At 44.2% G+C, this 18,990-nt stretch overlaps 1 protein-coding gene across 1 annotated transcript in view; it reads right to left on the bottom strand.

The window, feature by feature from the left end:
* LOC8044055 (serine/threonine-protein phosphatase 4 regulatory subunit 4) overlaps positions 1-17,308 on the bottom strand; it is a 46,791-nt gene extending 29,483 nt beyond the window's left edge. The window contains exons 1-7 of the mRNA XM_029966929.3: positions 16,952-17,308; positions 14,558-14,615; positions 14,349-14,493; positions 12,693-12,766; positions 10,723-10,829; positions 8,657-8,764; positions 3,050-3,171 (exon numbers count right to left, since the gene is read on the bottom strand). Coding sequence (XP_029822789.2) covers positions 3,050-3,171; positions 8,657-8,764; positions 10,723-10,829; positions 12,693-12,766; positions 14,349-14,493; positions 14,558-14,615; positions 16,952-17,079 — 742 coding nt within the window. The 5' untranslated portion in view covers positions 17,080-17,308. The remainder of the gene's footprint in view (positions 1-3,049; positions 3,172-8,656; positions 8,765-10,722; positions 10,830-12,692; positions 12,767-14,348; positions 14,494-14,557; positions 14,616-16,951) is intronic.
* Positions 17,309-18,990: the final 1,682 nt, after the last annotated feature.

Raw genomic sequence — 18,990 nt, 5'->3', positions numbered from 1 at the left:
CGCAATGAGGTCATCTCAGGCTACGGCAGCCAGAACGACATGTGACCAATGAAAACGCAACATTTCGTGGTGATTGCGAATGCTGTTATTACAAAGTGAGTATGCTTTTGCAGATGATAAGAGAAAATAGGAGTATAAGACAAATGTTAAACTTTCATGAAGAGAGAATATAATACTGCGATAATTGTTCCAAAAACAGTGCATTAAGTTCTATTTTTGCCTGCTGCGTGAGTGATGTGTCCAGTCGTCTGCTATACTCCGTTCACCCTTAAGCCAAGACTGCAGCCAACACTACAAACGCGCTAGCCCGCACTCCTGGCTTTAAAGCATGCATTTCTAGCGCGAACGCTCGTTTCGCAAAAGAACGCTTCAAAGCAGAGACCTTGAGCTCTCGTGCTTATGGCACTGGTTGCAGTCTCAGCTTAAGGATGAACGGAGTATACAAAATATGCCCTCGAGCACTCTTGCTCGAGAGCATATTCAGTCTTCCTTGTGCATCAGTCTTCCTTGTGCAGATTCTGCCTGCAAAGCAAGTGACTACCAAGCATGCTTTGCGATCCATCATCATCAGCGAGTCCACGATTGACTTTGTCGGCTATGACAGTATAACTGACTAAAAAAAACCCGTCAAAGTCTGGGTGTCCACGCTGTCCGGGCGACGAGCCGTGTGCATTCGAGATATCACTCCGCAACGTCCAACGGTTGGAGACGCGAGGATCCTTCGCTTGCAACTGGCTGACGGCGGATCTGGTTTCGGAATGTGATCCTCCCATAGACCGAGATGACCTCAATACGAAAATCGGTCGAATATTGTCATAATTTAGGATTTTCTAGGATGCTTAGAGCCAGCAGGGTGAGTTATAGTCATATTTAGGCAATCTCAGACATCTCCTCAGGGCCCCTTTAAAGAGGAACTCCAGCAAATTTTTATGGTTGCCAATTTGCCTCAAAATCGGCTCAACATGCCAATAAACTGTGTGAAAAAAAAAAAAAAAAAGATTTCGCAACGTTATTGAATTATTTAATTTCATTCTCACTGCGTTTCACAAACCGAGAGCCCCTACTGGCAACACTGAAGTATGACGACAGAAATGGTATGAAGTAGGCAGTAAACTACATTCCCAACTGATTACAAGACTTTTGATGGTGGGAAAGGAATGCTTGGAAGCTAATTCACTGAGAAGCACAGAAAAACAAACTCTGTTTGAGACTACCTGCACGACCTGAAAGTCTGTACCATTTGTGACGTCACACCACTGGAGAGCGTGCGGAAATTTGAATGTTGGTTTTGGCATAGTCTTCACTTACGGTTTTCTCAGTAGCTATCTTTTTGGCGATTCTGAGGGAATAAATAGCATACAGTGAAGACTGAAGTCCGGGTATTCAGAAAATGTGATTTATCTGGGTAGCTCAAAAAACAGTTGGGTAACCCTTTAAAAAAAAACCTAAATCAAAGAAGAAAATTTTTCTTTTTTCTAAACAGTTTAGTTGGGATACAAGTATCAAAAAATTAATTTTATGTGAAAAAAAAACATTTTTTTAGAAGAATAGTGATTGCGCAAGATTTATTTCAAATTCTGCGCGCAAAGTCCATGACGTCACGGAATGATCATACACTCTCTCCATCTCAAAGCGATAGCCAAGCTGATTCACCTCTCCTCCACGCGCCTGAAATGCCGAGAGAAAACAAGTGGAAAGGAGGTGACTACCAACTAAATCGCATCTCGCGCTGTCAATATTGCTCTACAAAATATTTTTTTTCGTGCAAAATTAATTTCTTGATTTGCGTGTCCCAACCACTGTGTACAAAAATTTTTTTGTTCTTTTCAGGGATTTTTTAAGGCCCGTTGAGACTTGCGTTTGCTTATGACCCATTTGTTGTAGTCTCTTACGATGAGCGAACGAATGCTGACGGCATCTACGAAATGACCCTGGAACTGCAGTTCACTAGAACAAAGGTTTCTCTGTATTTGCAGCATCAAATGTGCATAGTATCCATGAGAAATTATAACATTGTCAAAAGTTTAGAGTCAATAAAAAAAGAATGATGTGCAAAGAGAAAAAGTCAGGAAATTGCGTGTTTTAGGTTGCCCGACAGATAGCGCCAATGTGTTCTCTCGTCATAAGAGATCACAAGACACTCGGTCATAGGAATTCGCAGGCTTGTAAACCAGTGAAAATAGCGGAATTTGATTATGTCTAACAAATGACACTAACAATTAAGTTTTACAACAATGATACCACAGCAATAGCAATCACCATATCAAGAAAAAGTACATGCAGCAACCACAGGCAAAAAAAGTCTATTCAGCTCCCCAAATACCACTTTTGTGCCCCTTGTGGATTACTTCGTCCCCCGAAGTTTGTAAAAAGGTGAAAGATTTTCCACCCCACCTCATTTACGGTTTTCGGAAAGTGCGCCGAACCACCTTTTCGCGGTAGCATGTCACAAACTGCGAAGATCATAGTCCATTATTCGTTATCAATTACAGTTTGCTTCTGCACTCAACTGCATGGACGTTGGGTCCACCAATCAGGTGGAGGAACAAGCTTGAACATTCACCTAGGTGCCAACAGGGAACCAATCAAAACACCACAAAGAATCGCAGCGAAAGTTTAGATTACAGGGTGCCTACCAAATTGCTTCGTTCAAATTTTCAGCTTTTCCCGGTAATAGTCAAATATTTCGATTAAGTTCCCGAACTGTTACAAAGGAAGAAAATACTGAGGATGGGATTGCAGTCCATTCGAGCTGTCCCCATTTTAACCGGTGAATTGGGCGGAAGCTTACGCTGCATAGCGGCGCCTCAAGCAACTGTTACTCGGCGCAAAGGCCATCCATGCCACACCCCACCGGTTCGTCGTACGTCGCTGCGCCTCCCATGTTGGTAATTTTCCCTGACTTAACCAATTTTTTTGACGACTACCCCGACTTTTCCAGATGCTTCAAAATTCTCAGAAAATTCCAGGTCTTCCCGATTGGTAGACACCACGCAAACATTCTTACCGAGAGGGCAGGCTGGAAAAAATGTGTGTCGTGCGCACTCACCATCGTCTAGGAGCGCCAACATGCGCACCATGGCGTTGAGGGCGGCCAGCCGCACGGAGCACTCGCCATCGCTCGCCAATTCCACCAGGGCTGGCAGGATGGCCGCCTTGGTGGCTTCCAAGCTGGGCACAAGACACAACTTCAGGCCGGTAAGCACACATGCGACTGCTTACGATTGCGTGCCTTGAAACCACTTAATATCTCTTTCAAGAGAATACAATGGCACCATCTGTCAGGTGGAACACTTGGCGATTCCGTATATTTCCTCTTTTTTTTTTTTTTTTTTTTCGTGCATCATTCTTTTTTTTTTTTTTTGGCTCGACGCGCATGATTCTATCTTTCTTGGCTCGAAAAAAAAATGTTTTAAAATGTTATAAATGGTCTTTTCTCATAGATAGTAGGTACACTTTGGCGGCAGCGGCTGACGGCCAACACAACGCTGACTCCAGTTTTTTCTTCCAACGTACTTCTACAGATAATCTGGGGAGCGCTCGGGCCGGTACTATCTTCAGCGACCGAGTTTCATGCCGCTATCACGGACGCTATTGGACGACGACAGCGGCATCTACAACAACGCCCTGGCTGCAACCAGCAGCGCGCTTCGTGTTCATTCACACTTTGGCGGCAGCGGCTGACGGCCGAACACAACGCTGACTCCAGTTTTTTCTTCCAACATACTTCTACAGGTTGGTCCGTTTTTCTATGTACTTTCCTACGGGAGGTTTCTGCCGCTGTCGCCAAGGTGCTCTCTGGTAGTACTTTTTAGATCTGTGCCACCTTCATTTAGAACAAAGAACATGAACAATTGCAATGAATGTCACGCTGAGTTACCCGGGGAGGGTTGTTTCTTGTCATGTTGTGAATGCAATAATTCATTTCATTTGGGTGCGTGCTCAGGTGTCACGGCAGTGGTGTTTAAAGAGAAGGGGGAGGACCTGAAAAAGAGCTGGAAATGTCCCAACTGCATGTCACCAACAACGAGGTCAGGGGGTGCGCGTGAAAATACGGGGACAAGCATGAACGTGGCAATCTTGCTTATGGATATGAACCGGAAACTTGACACCTTGCTGTTGTTGAAGGAAACAGTCCAGGGTATCAAACATACGGTTCAGATGATCTCTGACCAGTACGACGACATTTTGCATCGTCTTAATGAACAAGAGAATGATATCAAGGACCTAAAAAAGCGGGTTGACAAAATAGAAAGAGCAGACGCAGCGAACGAAGTGCGGGAGCTGAGGTCGGAACTAAATGAGCTTGAGTGGCGTAGCCGACGAAAAAACATTGAGATACATGGTGTCCTCGAGACGGAAGGGGAAGACCTCTTAAGCGTCGTAAAGAGTGTGGCTTCGAAACTCGGGGTCGAGGAACTAAAAACTGAAGAGGTGTCTGCGGTGCACAGGTTACCTTCAAAGCCAGGGAAGACGAGAGGTATCATAGTGAGCTTCGCAAGGCAAGAAACCAGAGACGCTTGGCTGAGCAAAAAGAGAGTTCTAAACCACTCGTCTGGCTCTGGTCACTTGTACATCACAAAGAACATGACCAAACAGGGAAGGACCTTGCTGTGGCAGGCGAGGGAGTGGGCGAAAGTAAGCCACTATAGGTTTGTCTGGTACAAAAATGGAAAAGTGCTTGTACGACAGGGGGAAAGGATGCCAGCACATGTTATCTCGAGTGAAGATGACTTGCGTGCTCTTGGTCGTTAGCTCTTTCGAGTGAGCATACTTTGTTTTTTAGTTTATGATGGTTATCTCGCCCAATGACTTTGCGAACTTTGCCGCAGCGGAGCAACCTGTTGATTTTTCTTTCTTTCACTTGAATGTACGATCCGCGAAATCAAAACTTGACGAGCTTGATACACTATTTGATTGTCTCGGCTTTTCTTTTCATGTTATCATGTTGTCAGAGACGTGGTATAAAGACGACTCGGATGTTTTTAGTCTGCCGCAATATAAGCATTATTCGCTTTGTAGGGAACAAAGAAGAGGTGGTGGGGTGTCTCTGCTCATACATAATGGCTTGGAGTGCGAACCTATATCTGAGTTCACTCAAATTACGGATGACTTTGAGTTCTTGTGTGTCTCCCACAAGGATTATGTTTTCGCTGTTGTGTATCGGCCCCCATCTGGAGATGTATCTAAGTTTGTTTCCTTCTTTGACACTTTTTGTAACTTTGTAGCAGAGAACCGATATGTTCTTTTTCTTGGTGGGGATTTTAACATCAACATGCTCGTAAACACAACAGCGCAACGGGACTTAGTACAGGTCATTGAAGTAAATGGGTTTGACTATATTGCGACTGAAGCGACGAGAATTACGGACTCCACCTCTACCTTAATTGATTTCTTTGTTACGAATTATGATGTCTCTTCCATAGCTGCTGATGTCATTGGCGCCGATATTAGCGATCACCTACCAATATTTATGTTAATAAAAAAGTTACACAAAACAAAAAACAGAGCAAAACGAAAAACTTTTAAAAGGCAAAATGTTACAGACGCAACAATGGCGGTCTTTAGAGATGTTTTATCCTCAGTAAATTGGGACACCCTTTACTCGGAGACAGATGTCAACCGTGCATATGAATATTTTTTACAAACATTTAAAAAATTGTACGATGAGTGCTTTCCTTACAGAACCGTCAACTTGTGTAAAAAAATACGTAAGCCTTGGATGACGAGGGAGTTATTGCATAAAATACGTGAGAAAAACAACATGTACCAGCGCTTCTTAAAAACAAGGGACTCCGAAGACCTCAAAGCTTTCAAGAGGTATCGTAATAAATTAACTGGTTTACAAAGGCGTGCGAAATCTGAATACTTTACAAGTCTATTCACTAGAGATGATAACAAAGATTCACGTGTTCTTTGGGAAAGGGTAAACAATGTATTGCATCCAAACCGTGAATGTCAAACATTAGATAAAATAATCTGGGGAGATGTTCAACTGTGTGGCTGCGCTCTGGCGAATGCTTTTAACAGTTACCTAGTGAACCAATCAAGTGATGTAGATCTGCCTCAAGGTGGACCCGATGCTTGTGGTTATATCCATCGTAATTTCGAAAATTCTTTTTTTATGAGTCCGACAGATGAGTGTGAAGTTCTCGCGGTTTTTAAAAACCTAAAAAACTGCAAAAGTCAGGACGTAAATGATTTCAATATCAAACCGATTAAGTATGTCGTCGATATTGTGACACCTGTGTTAACGTATATATTTAATCTATCGCTTTCTTCCGGTGTTTTTCCTAAAGCAATGCAGCGCGCTAAGGTGGTCACTTTGTATAAAGGTGGCGATAAAAATGTGTTTAAAAATTATAGACCTATTTCATTGTTATCCATATTCTCAAAGGGTCTTGAGAAAATAATTCATCAGAGACTTTATTCCTACCTAGAGAGACATTCTGTCATTTCTAATAGTCAGCATGGCTTTCGTAAGCACCGGTCAACAGAATCAGCGCTCTTAGTACAAAAACAGCAGATCATTGAAAGCTTTGAAAACAAGGAACTTATTTTGGGTATATATATCGATTTTTCGAAAGCGTTTGACTTAATTAATCACACAATATTGCTGGACAAGTTAGAGCGCTATGGTATTCGTGGAACTGCTCTGAATTTATTTAGATCTTACCTGCAGTACCGTACACAATTCGTTACCATTAACAACTATATTTCAACCACTCAAAAAATTGAAACCGGAGTACCTCAGGGTAGTGTGCTCGGGCCACTCTTATTTATTATTTTTATTAATGATATTGAAAATAGTGTACCACAGGCAAACCTTGTTTCTTATGCTGACGACACAACTATTTTTATTAAGGGCCACACAGCGGATGAAATAGAGAGCACGGCAATAAGAGTCCTTTCAAACATCGACTTGTGGACGAAAGTAAACGGGCTAAAAATAAACGCGGAAAAAACTAAATGTGTGTTATTTCGACCACGAAATAGACAAGTACCTAATTTGCTTCAAATAACTTTAGGGTCTTCAACACTTCAAGTGGTAAAGTCGGTAAAAATATTGGGCGTTTATTTCACTGAATCGTTGTCATGGAATGAGCACGTTGATTATATACATCAAAAAGTTCGTAAATCTATTGGTCTCCTTTGTAAGAATCGGGATGTCTTTCCAACAGGTGTTAAATTACTTTTATATTATTCTTTGATTTACACTCACTACGTGTATTGCCATTTAGTTTGGGGCCAAACAACGATACAAAATATAACTAAACTACTGCTAACCCAAAAGAGGGTTCTTCGAATCATCGCAAATGTACCCTTCTTGCACCCTTCTCGGGAGCTTTTTCTTAAACACGTCATTCCTATTGACCACTTGTACCAATTTCGCCTGCTGGTGATGTATAATATGGCATTAAAACATAATATTTCTTTCCTTTTCGCACTGTCGGGCTTAGCAAAACTAGACCATAAATATGTCGCACGTCACGGCGAAATTTGGAGCGTTTCAATACCTCGTACGAATTACGGCTTTACATCATTAAAATACGCATTACCATCTTTACTTAATAAACTCGAAGCCAATGGTATCAGCATCTATGGGACATCAAATCGGATGTTGGCAAAAATCATATTACAGACAGCATAATTTTTGCCTCTTGTGCCTGGAGTTTTTGTATCTGTGGTGAAACTTTTTTCTATTTTATAAAATATAAAAATATTTGTTTTGATGCATTCAAGCTGAGTGCAACAATGTGAATAGTCGTTATTGTGTTTTAGTGTCCATTTTTGTGTTTTCGTTGTGTTTCCAATGCTGCTTTCCCGCCAAAGTGTGTTAGGGCGCCAGGACCTCGTCAAGCTGCAACCGCAGCTTTTTGTCCCGACGTCCTCCCTTTTTGTATCAACCAGAATGGGAAATAAATACATTATTATTATTGTTATTACATTTAGCCTCGCAAATACAGAAAAATCTTTGCTCTAGTCAAATGTAGTTCCAGGGTCACCTCGTAGATGGTGCAAGCGTGCTGGTGTGTTCCCTCATCGGGAAAGACTAAGAGCTCGGCCCTAAGCAAACGCAAGTGTGTGAATAGGCCTTTAACGAACACTCAAGCATAAAAGATAAAGAAAACAGAGGTGAATATCTTGTCAGCACAGATGTGAAGTCCATCACATCACTAGCACGAAAAAGTGTGATGAAGCATCTTTAGGGCATCCTGTGTAATCAGTAAAATTCTGAGTTTAACGAGTAATTGTTCTTGCATTTGCAGCGAAAGGGTGCCATTACTAATTTACTCTAAATCACTAACATCAGCAAAAACTTTTCATTGTACATAATTTATTAAAACAAAGCTTTCCTCTCTAAATTTATTCGATGGCCATAATATTGGACCTGTCAACCCCAATATATTGCCAATATTGGGCCGATTAATGCTAACGAAGTACCGATGTTTGCTTGTGATTATGTTGCAATTCGGAACTCCAATAATTTCTTGAAAGCTAAGCTGAAAGCATCCCTGTCTTGATTTATTTGTGGAATAAAATATAATTTTTAGGTAAAAATTTATAAAGTTTGCTCATCAGTGGGCCTTTATTAGCTTATCAGCACCTCTAGGTACCCACCGTGGGTGAGAGAGAGTGAGAGATGCAGCCTCACCCAATGGCCCTGGTGAGTGCATCGAGGTGAAGGCACATGGCGGCACGCACTTTTGCGTCCAGGTCCTGACACAAGGCCTGGACCACAGGCAGAACTTCCTTCTTCACGCTGCAGGGCAGAGGGCACAAGCACGCAAGGATTACTTGGCACCGACGAAAAGTGGAATTAACCCCTTAAGTGCCTTGGATGAGCTAAGCTCGTCGGCCATTTTTGGGCTAAAATGCCATGGATGAGCTCAGCTCGTCCAGTGGTTTTTTCGGTAACCCTCAATTCCACGGACGAGCAAGGCTCATCTGTGTAGTTTTGCGGCGCTGATCATAGATGGCAGCACTCGTACTAGTTGGGAAATATTTTTTTCGCCGCCGCTGAGTTTTTTGTAATAAACTTTTCAAATTATATGTGTAATACTAAAAAAATAAAAATTCAAAATAAAAAAAAAATATGGCACTTTTAGGGTACTTTTGGGAGAAAAAATGTGGCACTTAAGGGGTTAAAGCCAAAGTTCCTCGTTTGGTCTTAGAAGATGTTATTACAAACCAAAAAAAAAATGCACCTCAAAAATATATTGTCTACTAAAGACGGCTGGGGAAACACAGCAAGACACAGAATAGGTGGTGTTGGGCATTTTCAGATGCCCAACAAACGAGTGCAAAGCGAGAATAGCGAAATTCGGACTAAACCTGATTGTTGTGCAGAGCTAATAGCTGCATTTTTAATTTCAATGTATGAAAACAGGCACCTGACAGTAAACAAAAAATTATAAAAATATTACATGAATAGTGTTTGATATTCAATTCGACTCGCAGCACACTCTTGCGGATCAAACTATTAGAGTTTTGCGAATATAAATAATTTTAAATAAATGTCTTCAGAATTCACCAATTTCTCGTGCGAAGCTGCACTGCTTTGCACCAGCGTGCTAGGAAAAACGGCTAACGTGTCGGAGCATCTCAGTTGGCTCAATGGTCTTGAAAATTTTGCTCCCTGTTGTAGGTCACTCTTCTCGTTAAAAATAACTTGAAACAACTTTAAAGGCAGTGCCGGAAAAATAATGCTACCTTCAAATAAATAAGGTAGTCACTGGTTTGCTTGCCATGTTATATTATGTTTAAGCAACTTATCTTATAAGGGCTTTTTTTTTTCTTCTTGATACAAGATTAAAATGTTTACTCTGGCTTAACACAAAAATGGTAACAGACAGGTTTGGACGTTTCGCTACCTATGCAGGTGGCACCTTCAGTACATACTGACACAACTGAGGTGGGCAGTCAAAGAGTTACTATTTATCATGATATTGTGATAAATAGTAACTGGTTGATTGCTCGACTCAGTTGTGTCAGAATGTACCCAAGATGCCACCTGCATAGGTAGCGAAACGTCCAAACCTTTTTGTTACCATTTTCACTGTGTTAGGCCAGAGTAACCATATTTAATCATGAATCAACCTGGCTTTTGGAACATTTTTGCATTCTTGATACAAGTATGTAAAATGTTTTTTTTAATCTAATAAATCTGTTCTTTTTTATAACTAAGCAATCTAGAAAAGATTTCCAGCCATCATTTGTTAAAGTACCCATGCTCAATTCACAATAAACAAAAAATATTAATATTTGAAAATTTTCCAATCCTATTTGCAGACAAATTTTCACATTTGTATTCCATTAACGATAAAACACTTGACATTTGCATACCTCTGCTTAAATTACATAAGGAGCATCATGGCAGAAGTCAGCTATCTCAAGAAAACAATACACATGCTACTTCTCATTCTCTTTTTCTGAAAGCGTGGTTTTATGGCTGAATTTGTAACACAAACAAATCTTCAAAGGGGCCTTTTTAGTCTAAATACGCAAGACTTTCTTGACCAAGCATGTGCATGCTCAATGCACTATCCAGCCCCCTAGTGATGACAAACGGGTTCTACTTATATTCCACACTAGCGATTTTCCTCTTATTCTCTCTTCTGAAAAATACACAAAGAAATGGCATCCTTGCATTGACGTAGACCACCGATAGAAGCTATAGTTACTGCGTTAATATTTGAGTTTTCATTTGGCATGGCCTACGTGTACGGTTCGAGGCGGATGCAGATCTTCCCGAGCAGGCGGCAGCTGAGCAGACGTGATGCATTGGGCTGCGACGACTGCGCCTTCTGCACTGCCAGCGTCAAAATCTGCAAAAACGTGGCAAGCTCAGCACCAGCACTAGACCCCTGCAGTCTTCCCATATTTTGCCTCAGCAGTGCACTAAGATCAGACTGATTCAGAGCCAAAAATACAGTATAAAAACCATATTTTCTCAAGAACAGCAGTCCTGAAACTTCTTGATCTTAAGGAACCATTACCTCCCTCGACTGATAGCCAAGGAACCGCTCCTGGTCTCGACATTGATGCAGTAAAGCAGTTTAAGAGCCTACAGAGCTTGTAAATGGTATTGAATGTGCTAGAGAGTGCTTGGCTTATAGTCATGCACCAATGGATGGATTAGATCTGCTCGAGTTAACCTGAGAAAACACTTTACTCAGGGGCAGGGGAGGTTAAGAAAAGCTTGGAGAACCTATGAAGGTGCTTTGGGGAACCCATTAACATGCTTTGGGCAACCCATGAAGGTGCTTTGGGGAACCCCTGTGTTACTAGGAACCCAGTTTGAGAACTCAAGCTCTAAAACAAAGAGTGGGACCATTAAAAAAGATAAAAGGCAGGAACCGGGCAACGCATGTCAGCCACCAAGCGTAATCGGCAGATTGCAGAGCGACTGCACTGATAGGTGATGAAGAAGACAGCGTGATTGAAATGACATGCAGGAACTCGCTCCCCCAGCGCATTGTCTAACAACAATGTGCGAGGATGGTAGTTAATTTCAGGTAGACAAGGACTAGATTCACAAAGGGCATTTAGTAGGTTAAAAAAAAAGTGAAAGCCGTTTACAACTCCCTCTAACGCCGAATTAGAGCGCAGCTCTTGAGGAGGAGGAGGGAAGGGTAGTGAGGTTTACGTGTTCCAGGGGGGGAGGGGGGGGGGCCACGTGACCTGAAGTCACGTGACCTTGGTGGGGTCACATGAACCCCTCCCCAAGGTCACGTGACCTTAAGGGTGTCACGTGACCACGGGGGTCACGTGACCCCCCAGAGAAATTTTTCCGCTAGATTTAGCGGGGAAATATGTTCCGCTAGATTTAGCAGGGAAATTTTCCCGCTAGACTTAGCGGGGAAATTTTTTCTGCTAGATTTAGCGGGGAAATTTTTCCGCTAGGTATAGCGGGGAAATTTTCCTGCTAGATTTAGATTTAGCGGGAAACTTTTCCCGCTAGATTTAGCGGCGAAATTTTTTCCGCTAGATTTAGCGGGGAAATATTTTCCGCTAGACTTAGCGGGGAAATTTTTTCCGCTAGATTTAGCGGGGAAATTTTTTCTGCTAGATTTAGCAGGGAAATTTTTCCGCTAGACTTAGCGGGGAAATTTTAGAGCGCAGCTCTTAGGGGCCCGTTTCCGGCTTGAGCGGCGTCGGCGTAACCGCGCGGTGCATCATGGGAAATGTCCCATAATGCACTGTGCGAGCCCCCCACCAGGGTCACGTGACCTCGTGGGGGGGCACGTGACCCCCCTGAAGTCACGTGACTTCCCGAGGTCACGTGACCCCCTCCTCGAGGTCACGTGACCCCCGCCGATGTCGCGTGACCCCCCGATGATGTCATCGTCACTGATGACGTCACGGGCATCCACATCGTCATCATTAGGGGTGTCGCGAACTTTTGTCGAACCGGATTTTTAGGTCGAACTTTCGGGGTTCGACTGGGTCGAACCGGTTCGACTGGGTCATGGGCCCCCCCCCCCGAAATAAAATCCTGGCTACGTGCCTGTACTGCACTGGCTAAATTTCTTATCTACAGATCTACAGCTGAGAGACAAGCTGTTCGTTGAGGCATACCAAGTTTAGGCTGTACAAACATACACACACCCCAATTTATTTTTTTTAACTTCTTTTGATGTGATGGCATTCTAAATTGCGACTTAAGAGGAGAAGAAATGGTCACTTGCCTCCTGTCTGAGAGTATCCCTGGGCAAGAGCTCCACCACGTCCAAAAGGGTTTCTGTCCAGGCACACGACACCACTAAGGGGGAAAAAAAAGGCAAAAAAAAAATATATATATATTTTAGCCTTTCTACTTTGGTGAAGAAGGAAGACCAGCGAAACTGTATTATGGTGGGAATGAAGTAATGACAAGTCGGCAAGCCAGATTGGAAAGGCTCGAAAGGTTGCACTATCTATGAGCGACGGCGGCAAGCGAACAACCGGCAAACACAACACTCTGGACAGCTACCACCATCTATGAGCAACGGCGGCAACCAGAGTTTTGTGTCGACATTTCTTTGCGGGGGACACGATCCTGGGGAAACTAGCCCTTAAGAGCACTGCTGTAAAACAACTTCAAAAGGTAAATAAATAAAAAAAAGTCCCAGCCCAACTATGACAAAAGCCAAAGCCACTGAGCACACAAAAGCGATTGAAGAAAATGGTCAGCAATGATAATCTACTGCACTACTCTCTATTCAGCAATCTAACCAATGCCAAATAAAGGTGCAAAAAGAAGTATTGTGCGCTCTTGTAGTCTGAGCTTTTAAACAAAGGATAAGCTTACACTGAAACTTTCACCAAAAAAGATGTGGCATTCTGGGGGTCCCAAACAAAGAGGCGTTCCCAATTCTCTTCTAGAGGCGCCATGTTTTAATCACCAGGTGGCATTCGTTTTTGCTGTGGTCGTACTGAGGCAGCAGTGTGGCTACTTTTTCAGCTTTAGTTTCAATTACATGATGCCATCTATTCTGCTGGAGTCGCGAGCATGACTGTGATGTGCGCGGCTGAGAACCATCACCGGGCTACAGATGTTTTCGCCATGACGTGGCCCCGCGTGCCACGAGATATACCGTCGACGGCCGGAGAAAAGGCACGAGCGAAAAAGAACGAAAAGAGGTAGAAGAAGACAAGCGGTCCGGGGAGCTGGCTGACTGTTAAGTTCGTCCCGGTTCGACTAGGCCGGGAACTCAAGAATGCGCTGGCCTGGCCACCGCTCCTGCTGAGTGTGTCCTGGTTCCACAAGGCCGGGAACTCAGAGACTCGTCAGCCTGCCCTTCGCCCTCGCTGGGTTCGTCCGGACTTCTGAAGACCCTGAACCCAACACTCCGCCCGCTTAACCATCTCCACCTTCACAACGACAGAAGACTCCAAGACCCAACGTATGACGAACATTTTTCTATTGTCATTAAGAACTGTGAAAGCCGCGTGTGTAACGTCTACTGATATCGCTGTTCTAAATATTTTTGTAGAACCTTTGCTAATACCATTGCTGTATATAGTTTTCTTTATATCTTCTTTGTTTAAACAATTCTCAAAGCCAACGGTCTCGTTCTCATTATTTATGACACAACATCCCCACGAACCTACGACAATGACCATTGGACAAACCAAGACATTATGATACTGAGCCGGTCACCGAGGACTTAAGAAAAGCAGGGCGTGACCTATGTTCGTGCTTCGTTCTTGGGTGTTCTTATTGACAAATGTCGCAACCTTACTGGCTGCGGAGAGAGGATGCTCAAGACTTGCCACATGCGGCGTTCCATACCATTTAATGATCAGATACTTCTAAAAGCCAGACGTAATTATGAGTGAACACATGTCAGTGGCACAAATACCTGGGTCGCGGCTGTCCACGCTTGATAGAATGCTTTGCAGGAAGGCTTGCGTGAAGGCCGGACAGCATGGCACCCCGTCGTGCCCCAGTAAGGATGCCAGGGCACCGCTGCCGCTCCGATCAGTTGGTTCTGGTGAAGACGCACTCTGCGCAAAACAAAAGTTGATGTTGTAAGCTTTGCCGTACTCCGCGATGCCAGTTTTGTCTTACCTGCAGTGCTGGTGATGACAGACTCGCTGTCGACTCCGCCGAACCATCCTGTTGCCTCCTGTGGATCAGGTACAAGACAATAAGGCCACCTCAAGACAAATGCTGAAGAGAATTCGGGAACCTTTTCCAACAAGCGTGTTTCTTCGAATCTATGAGGCTCGGTTAAGAAGTTAAAGGTCAACCTGCATGTTTTACCCACTGAACATCCAAGGCTCCAATCAAACGTCTTGGCAAGATGTGCAAACCTTCTGGTAGACCTCTTGGCGAGGCACTATATAACCCTAGACCTTATTGTAAAAGACTTGTAGTTCAGCTAATGAACCCATTTTTGAACAACAAAATATTTTAAGAGATGTCTTGTTGTCAACAAGACAGCCAAGATGTATACATGCTATCTGTGCGTGACCTCCCCTGAGTTAAGAAGATCATCCACAGGATGACACTTTGTAACAATGGTGTGCATATTGATTGCATGTACATTTCAAAGACTTGGTCTAAGAGTTCTATTTAATCTCATACAAAGTTATTGAGGGATCCGATTCATAGCGGAGGAGAAAAACGCAGGGTTAAGAAATATAGAACTTGGTATTCATCTATGTTTAGGGGGCAGTTTTACGTGGGATGGTATTTTTCCTCTGGAATGTATGTTTTTAAGCTAGAAGCACTGTACGTAACTAACTTATCCTGGATATGTATTTTTTGTACTTTAGGAGTATTTGTGACTCCAGCAAACTATAGGCGGTGCGCTGGTCAGGCAAAATGGTGGACGAAAGGAGGTCGTTTTTGTTGTTCAGGATGCGGACCACCACAAATGTCTTGTACTGCAGCGCAAAATCAATTAGTGTTACATATGAAAGCAAAGCGATTTTTCGACGATAGAAACTGTCTTCTAGTCTGCGTAAGAATGTCACGGCGGAAGCATAAAAATAATTACTGGAAAAATGTTTGTTTCTATGCTGCCCACGAGAACCAAACAGCAATAGCAGACGACGGAGTCGTAACGGCCTCCTCTCTTGAGCTTCTCGGCGTTGCCGCTATGCGGCGTCAATTTCGCTGGAGTCGCCAATCGAATGGTAGCAGAAGTTATGACATTCTTTTGAGTTATATATGTATACACCTGCCTTGCATATATCTCAGATAAGTTTACTAGTAGAGGCCTTTTGGATGTCTTAGCTGCGAACCAAGACGTGGATTAATTAACTGAACTACAAGACACCTAAAGACGCTTCAAGATATTTTGGGTAAAGGCCTGTTCACACTCTTGCAACTGAGTATGACCGAGAGAGACGAGATCTGTTAAAAATTCTTAAAATTTCTTTGGACGAGGGAACACACTGGCATTCTGGCGCCATCTATGCGGTGACCCTGGAACTGCATTTCACAAGAGCGAAGGTTTTGTGGGATTTCCGAAGTAAAATGTGTGTAATACCTATAAGAAAGGCTCGTTTAGAACGTCGACAAAAGTTTTTCGAGCTAAGAAAGAAAGGATAATGCGCGAGAGAAATAGAAAATATGCCGGACTGCCAAGTTTACACTACTACCCAATAGATGGCGCCAGTGTATCCTCTGGTTGTAAGAAGTTTTAAGGCACCCAGTTCTAAGAGGTCGCAAGAGAGTGAACGGGCCTTTAAAGTGAGACTAGATGACCTCAAAGAAGTGTCTTGCAGAGCAGAAAAAGTGTCCTGTAGAAATCTTGCACCGTTCAAGACAACTATATTCAAATATGCCCGTGACCCCCTCCCTCTTTACCGATTGCTGAAAGTATGTAAGCACAAATGCACTCCACAAAGTTCCTCAAACGTTACTTTTGTTACCACTGTTGATTATCTTGCCCCCAGAGTTCGTACAACACAGGGTTTTGCGCATCCCATGTTGACAAGTGTAAAAACAGAAACGAAAACAACTTCAGCCTGGCCGGAAAACATTTTGGTAGGAATTTAAGGATTGTTTCAGATATATATGGGCACTTGCTACAAAAGTATAACGCTTGAAGAAACCACGTTTCTCCCTTCCCCAACGTGCAGACTCCGATTAAACGCTCCAACAAGTGACGGCTCGTTTGAGGTATCTCATGGGTCTGCGACGTTTTGGTTTCTCCCATCCACAAGTCGCAACATGCGACACGCAGATTTTCATTCACGGCCGCTGCCAAGTTGCGTCACCGCTGTCCTAAAACCGACTCGCGAGTCGTGACACTGTCAATAATCACCGTGAAACTGGCGAAACACTGAACTCCGAAATACCCTTCACCGCGCCTGTCGCAGAGAAAAAAACACGAGGTATTATCCACTTTAGCAGCCCATAGATGCCATAACGAAACACAACATTGAGACACCCCGTGCTGTGAAGTTGTGACCCCTGGCGTGCCCCCGATTTAAACTGTGCACCACGTACCCCGACGAAGCGGGAACGTCGCCGTCCGAATCCAGCGGAGGGGACACACAGGGCCGATCCGGCGTCGTCGACGGCGGCAGCGCGTCATTCATCGAAACGGTCCGCGCTTCGTTCAGCGCCGCTGTCATTTCGGCCGGGACCCCACATCCTGCTCGAAGGAGCTCCGGCCACTACGGCCGGGGAACGGCAGCGCGGCAGCTGCCTGGAAGGGCGCTCACAAGTGACGTGAGGCGCGCCGACAGGCGGTCCACGCATGACGCACTCCGCATCTGCCGTCGCCGGTATTCACGGAAAGCAACGGAAAGGCCGAAACACGGAAAAACGCAAGAGAGTGCAGTGCACGAACCGCACGAACGTACAGTCGGGGACAAAAGTCTCCAGGACACGCGAGCTGCGACTGAAACGCACTGCTCTGCCATCTGCCGGCAGGTCGCCTGGTTTCGAGATCACACGAAAGCGCATGCGCGTCCTACGGTGTCTGCAAACGTGTCTGTTTTCCCGCTCTTCTGCGGCGCGGCACCTAACTCGGAATCGGGCGCGTGGTACCGCCTCGGAGATAGCGCTGGCGGCTGACGGGCGTCTGCTACACATCCCGAAACTGGAGATACCGCCTGCGTCATTGCTCCGCATTTCGCCGTGTCAGCGCACCTTGCTTTATAACCAGTTGAGCTTATCGCTCAGTTGAGCTGAGCTGCCGTGACCTCTTCCTTTATAGGTGCCATGTCAGTAAGCGCGCCCGCGCCCTAATAATAACAATATAAAGAAAGAAAGTAAAATCACTGCATATTAAGAACCTGACTGACTATTGGCCAGCGATATACAGTATACGTATAGTAGCATGTTCCTGAATCGGGACCCAGACTTTAATAAAGATGTCTCATTCGGTCCCCATCGAGGAACGGCGTTTAATCGCACGTCGTTTTATTGAGGGAGTTCCGCAAAGGAAGATCGCCCGAAGCACTGGTCGTTCGAAATGGACTGTGACCCGTGTGATTAAGGCCTTCCGTGACGATGACTGTCGACTTGTGGACGCTCCTCGCTCCGGCCGTCCTAGGGCCACAGATGAAGAAGACCGGCTGATTTTGCCGCAGCTGTTACGGACCCTTTTATGACAGCAAAAGAAATCCCACAGGAACTCTCCCTGAACCTCTCCAGTAAGACTATCCGAAGGCGACTGGTGGAAGCAGGGATGAAAAACTGCGTGGCTGCTCAAAAGCCCTACCTCACGGATGCACAGCGCCGGGAGAGACTCTCCTTTGCAAGGGCCCTGGAGCACTGGACGGTAACCGAGTGGTCCGAAGTGATATTCACTGACGAGTCCACTTTTTCAACGAGGTGGGACCAAAAGCGGCGCGTTTGGCGCCCAATGAATTGCAGGTAAAAAGAGCGTGCATCGAAACTCCCGAAAGAAAATGTGTTCTTTTAAAACGAGAAATGAGAAACATTACTGTACAATATTTGTATTAATTAAAACAAAAATATCCAGTGTGTATACTCCGCCTGTAACGCTTCTAATAAATATTAAACTAAAACGAACTCCCGGCTCGAAAATAACAACGGAATATTTTATTTGTGATCTGCATAGCTGCAGAATGTAGAGTATCACTGGCGTCGGTTGGAGCGGCTTCTTTAGTTCTAGCAAGGGTTGTGGCATTCTAATGCACGGGGTAATTTTGCTGTGTCATGACTCGTTACGGTACAGTTTTTCTAATCTGGTTAAGTTTGGTCCTAGTATAATTTTCGCTATTTGGAAAAGAAATGCGAACAATTAATCGCCCCATTACGCAGCGCTTATAAAACCTAGCATAGCCCTCTCAACCGCGATATTTGTGCCGGCCAAATATTTCTGGAAACCAGGGCATTGTAGAATTCGCCAAAAATTGAGCCCGGAAAAATACAGTCGTTTACAGCAATGTGTGAAACTCTCCTGGAATCTAGTAGCGTAAATTACGTCTAATGAGTGTTACGAGCTGCTTGCTTGTTAGACCCAGCTGTGTGAGCACCGGCTGTCCCAAAGAACCACCCATTTTTTTTTAAAG

Source organism: Ixodes scapularis, unplaced genomic scaffold (genome assembly GCF_016920785.2).
Source record: "Ixodes scapularis isolate PalLabHiFi unplaced genomic scaffold, ASM1692078v2 PGA_scaffold4__175_contigs__length_147842914, whole genome shotgun sequence".
Lineage (NCBI taxonomy): Eukaryota > Metazoa > Arthropoda > Arachnida > Ixodida > Ixodidae > Ixodes > Ixodes scapularis.
The sequence above is the reverse complement of the archived record's forward strand: the minus strand, read 5'-3'. Positions and strand labels throughout refer to the sequence as shown.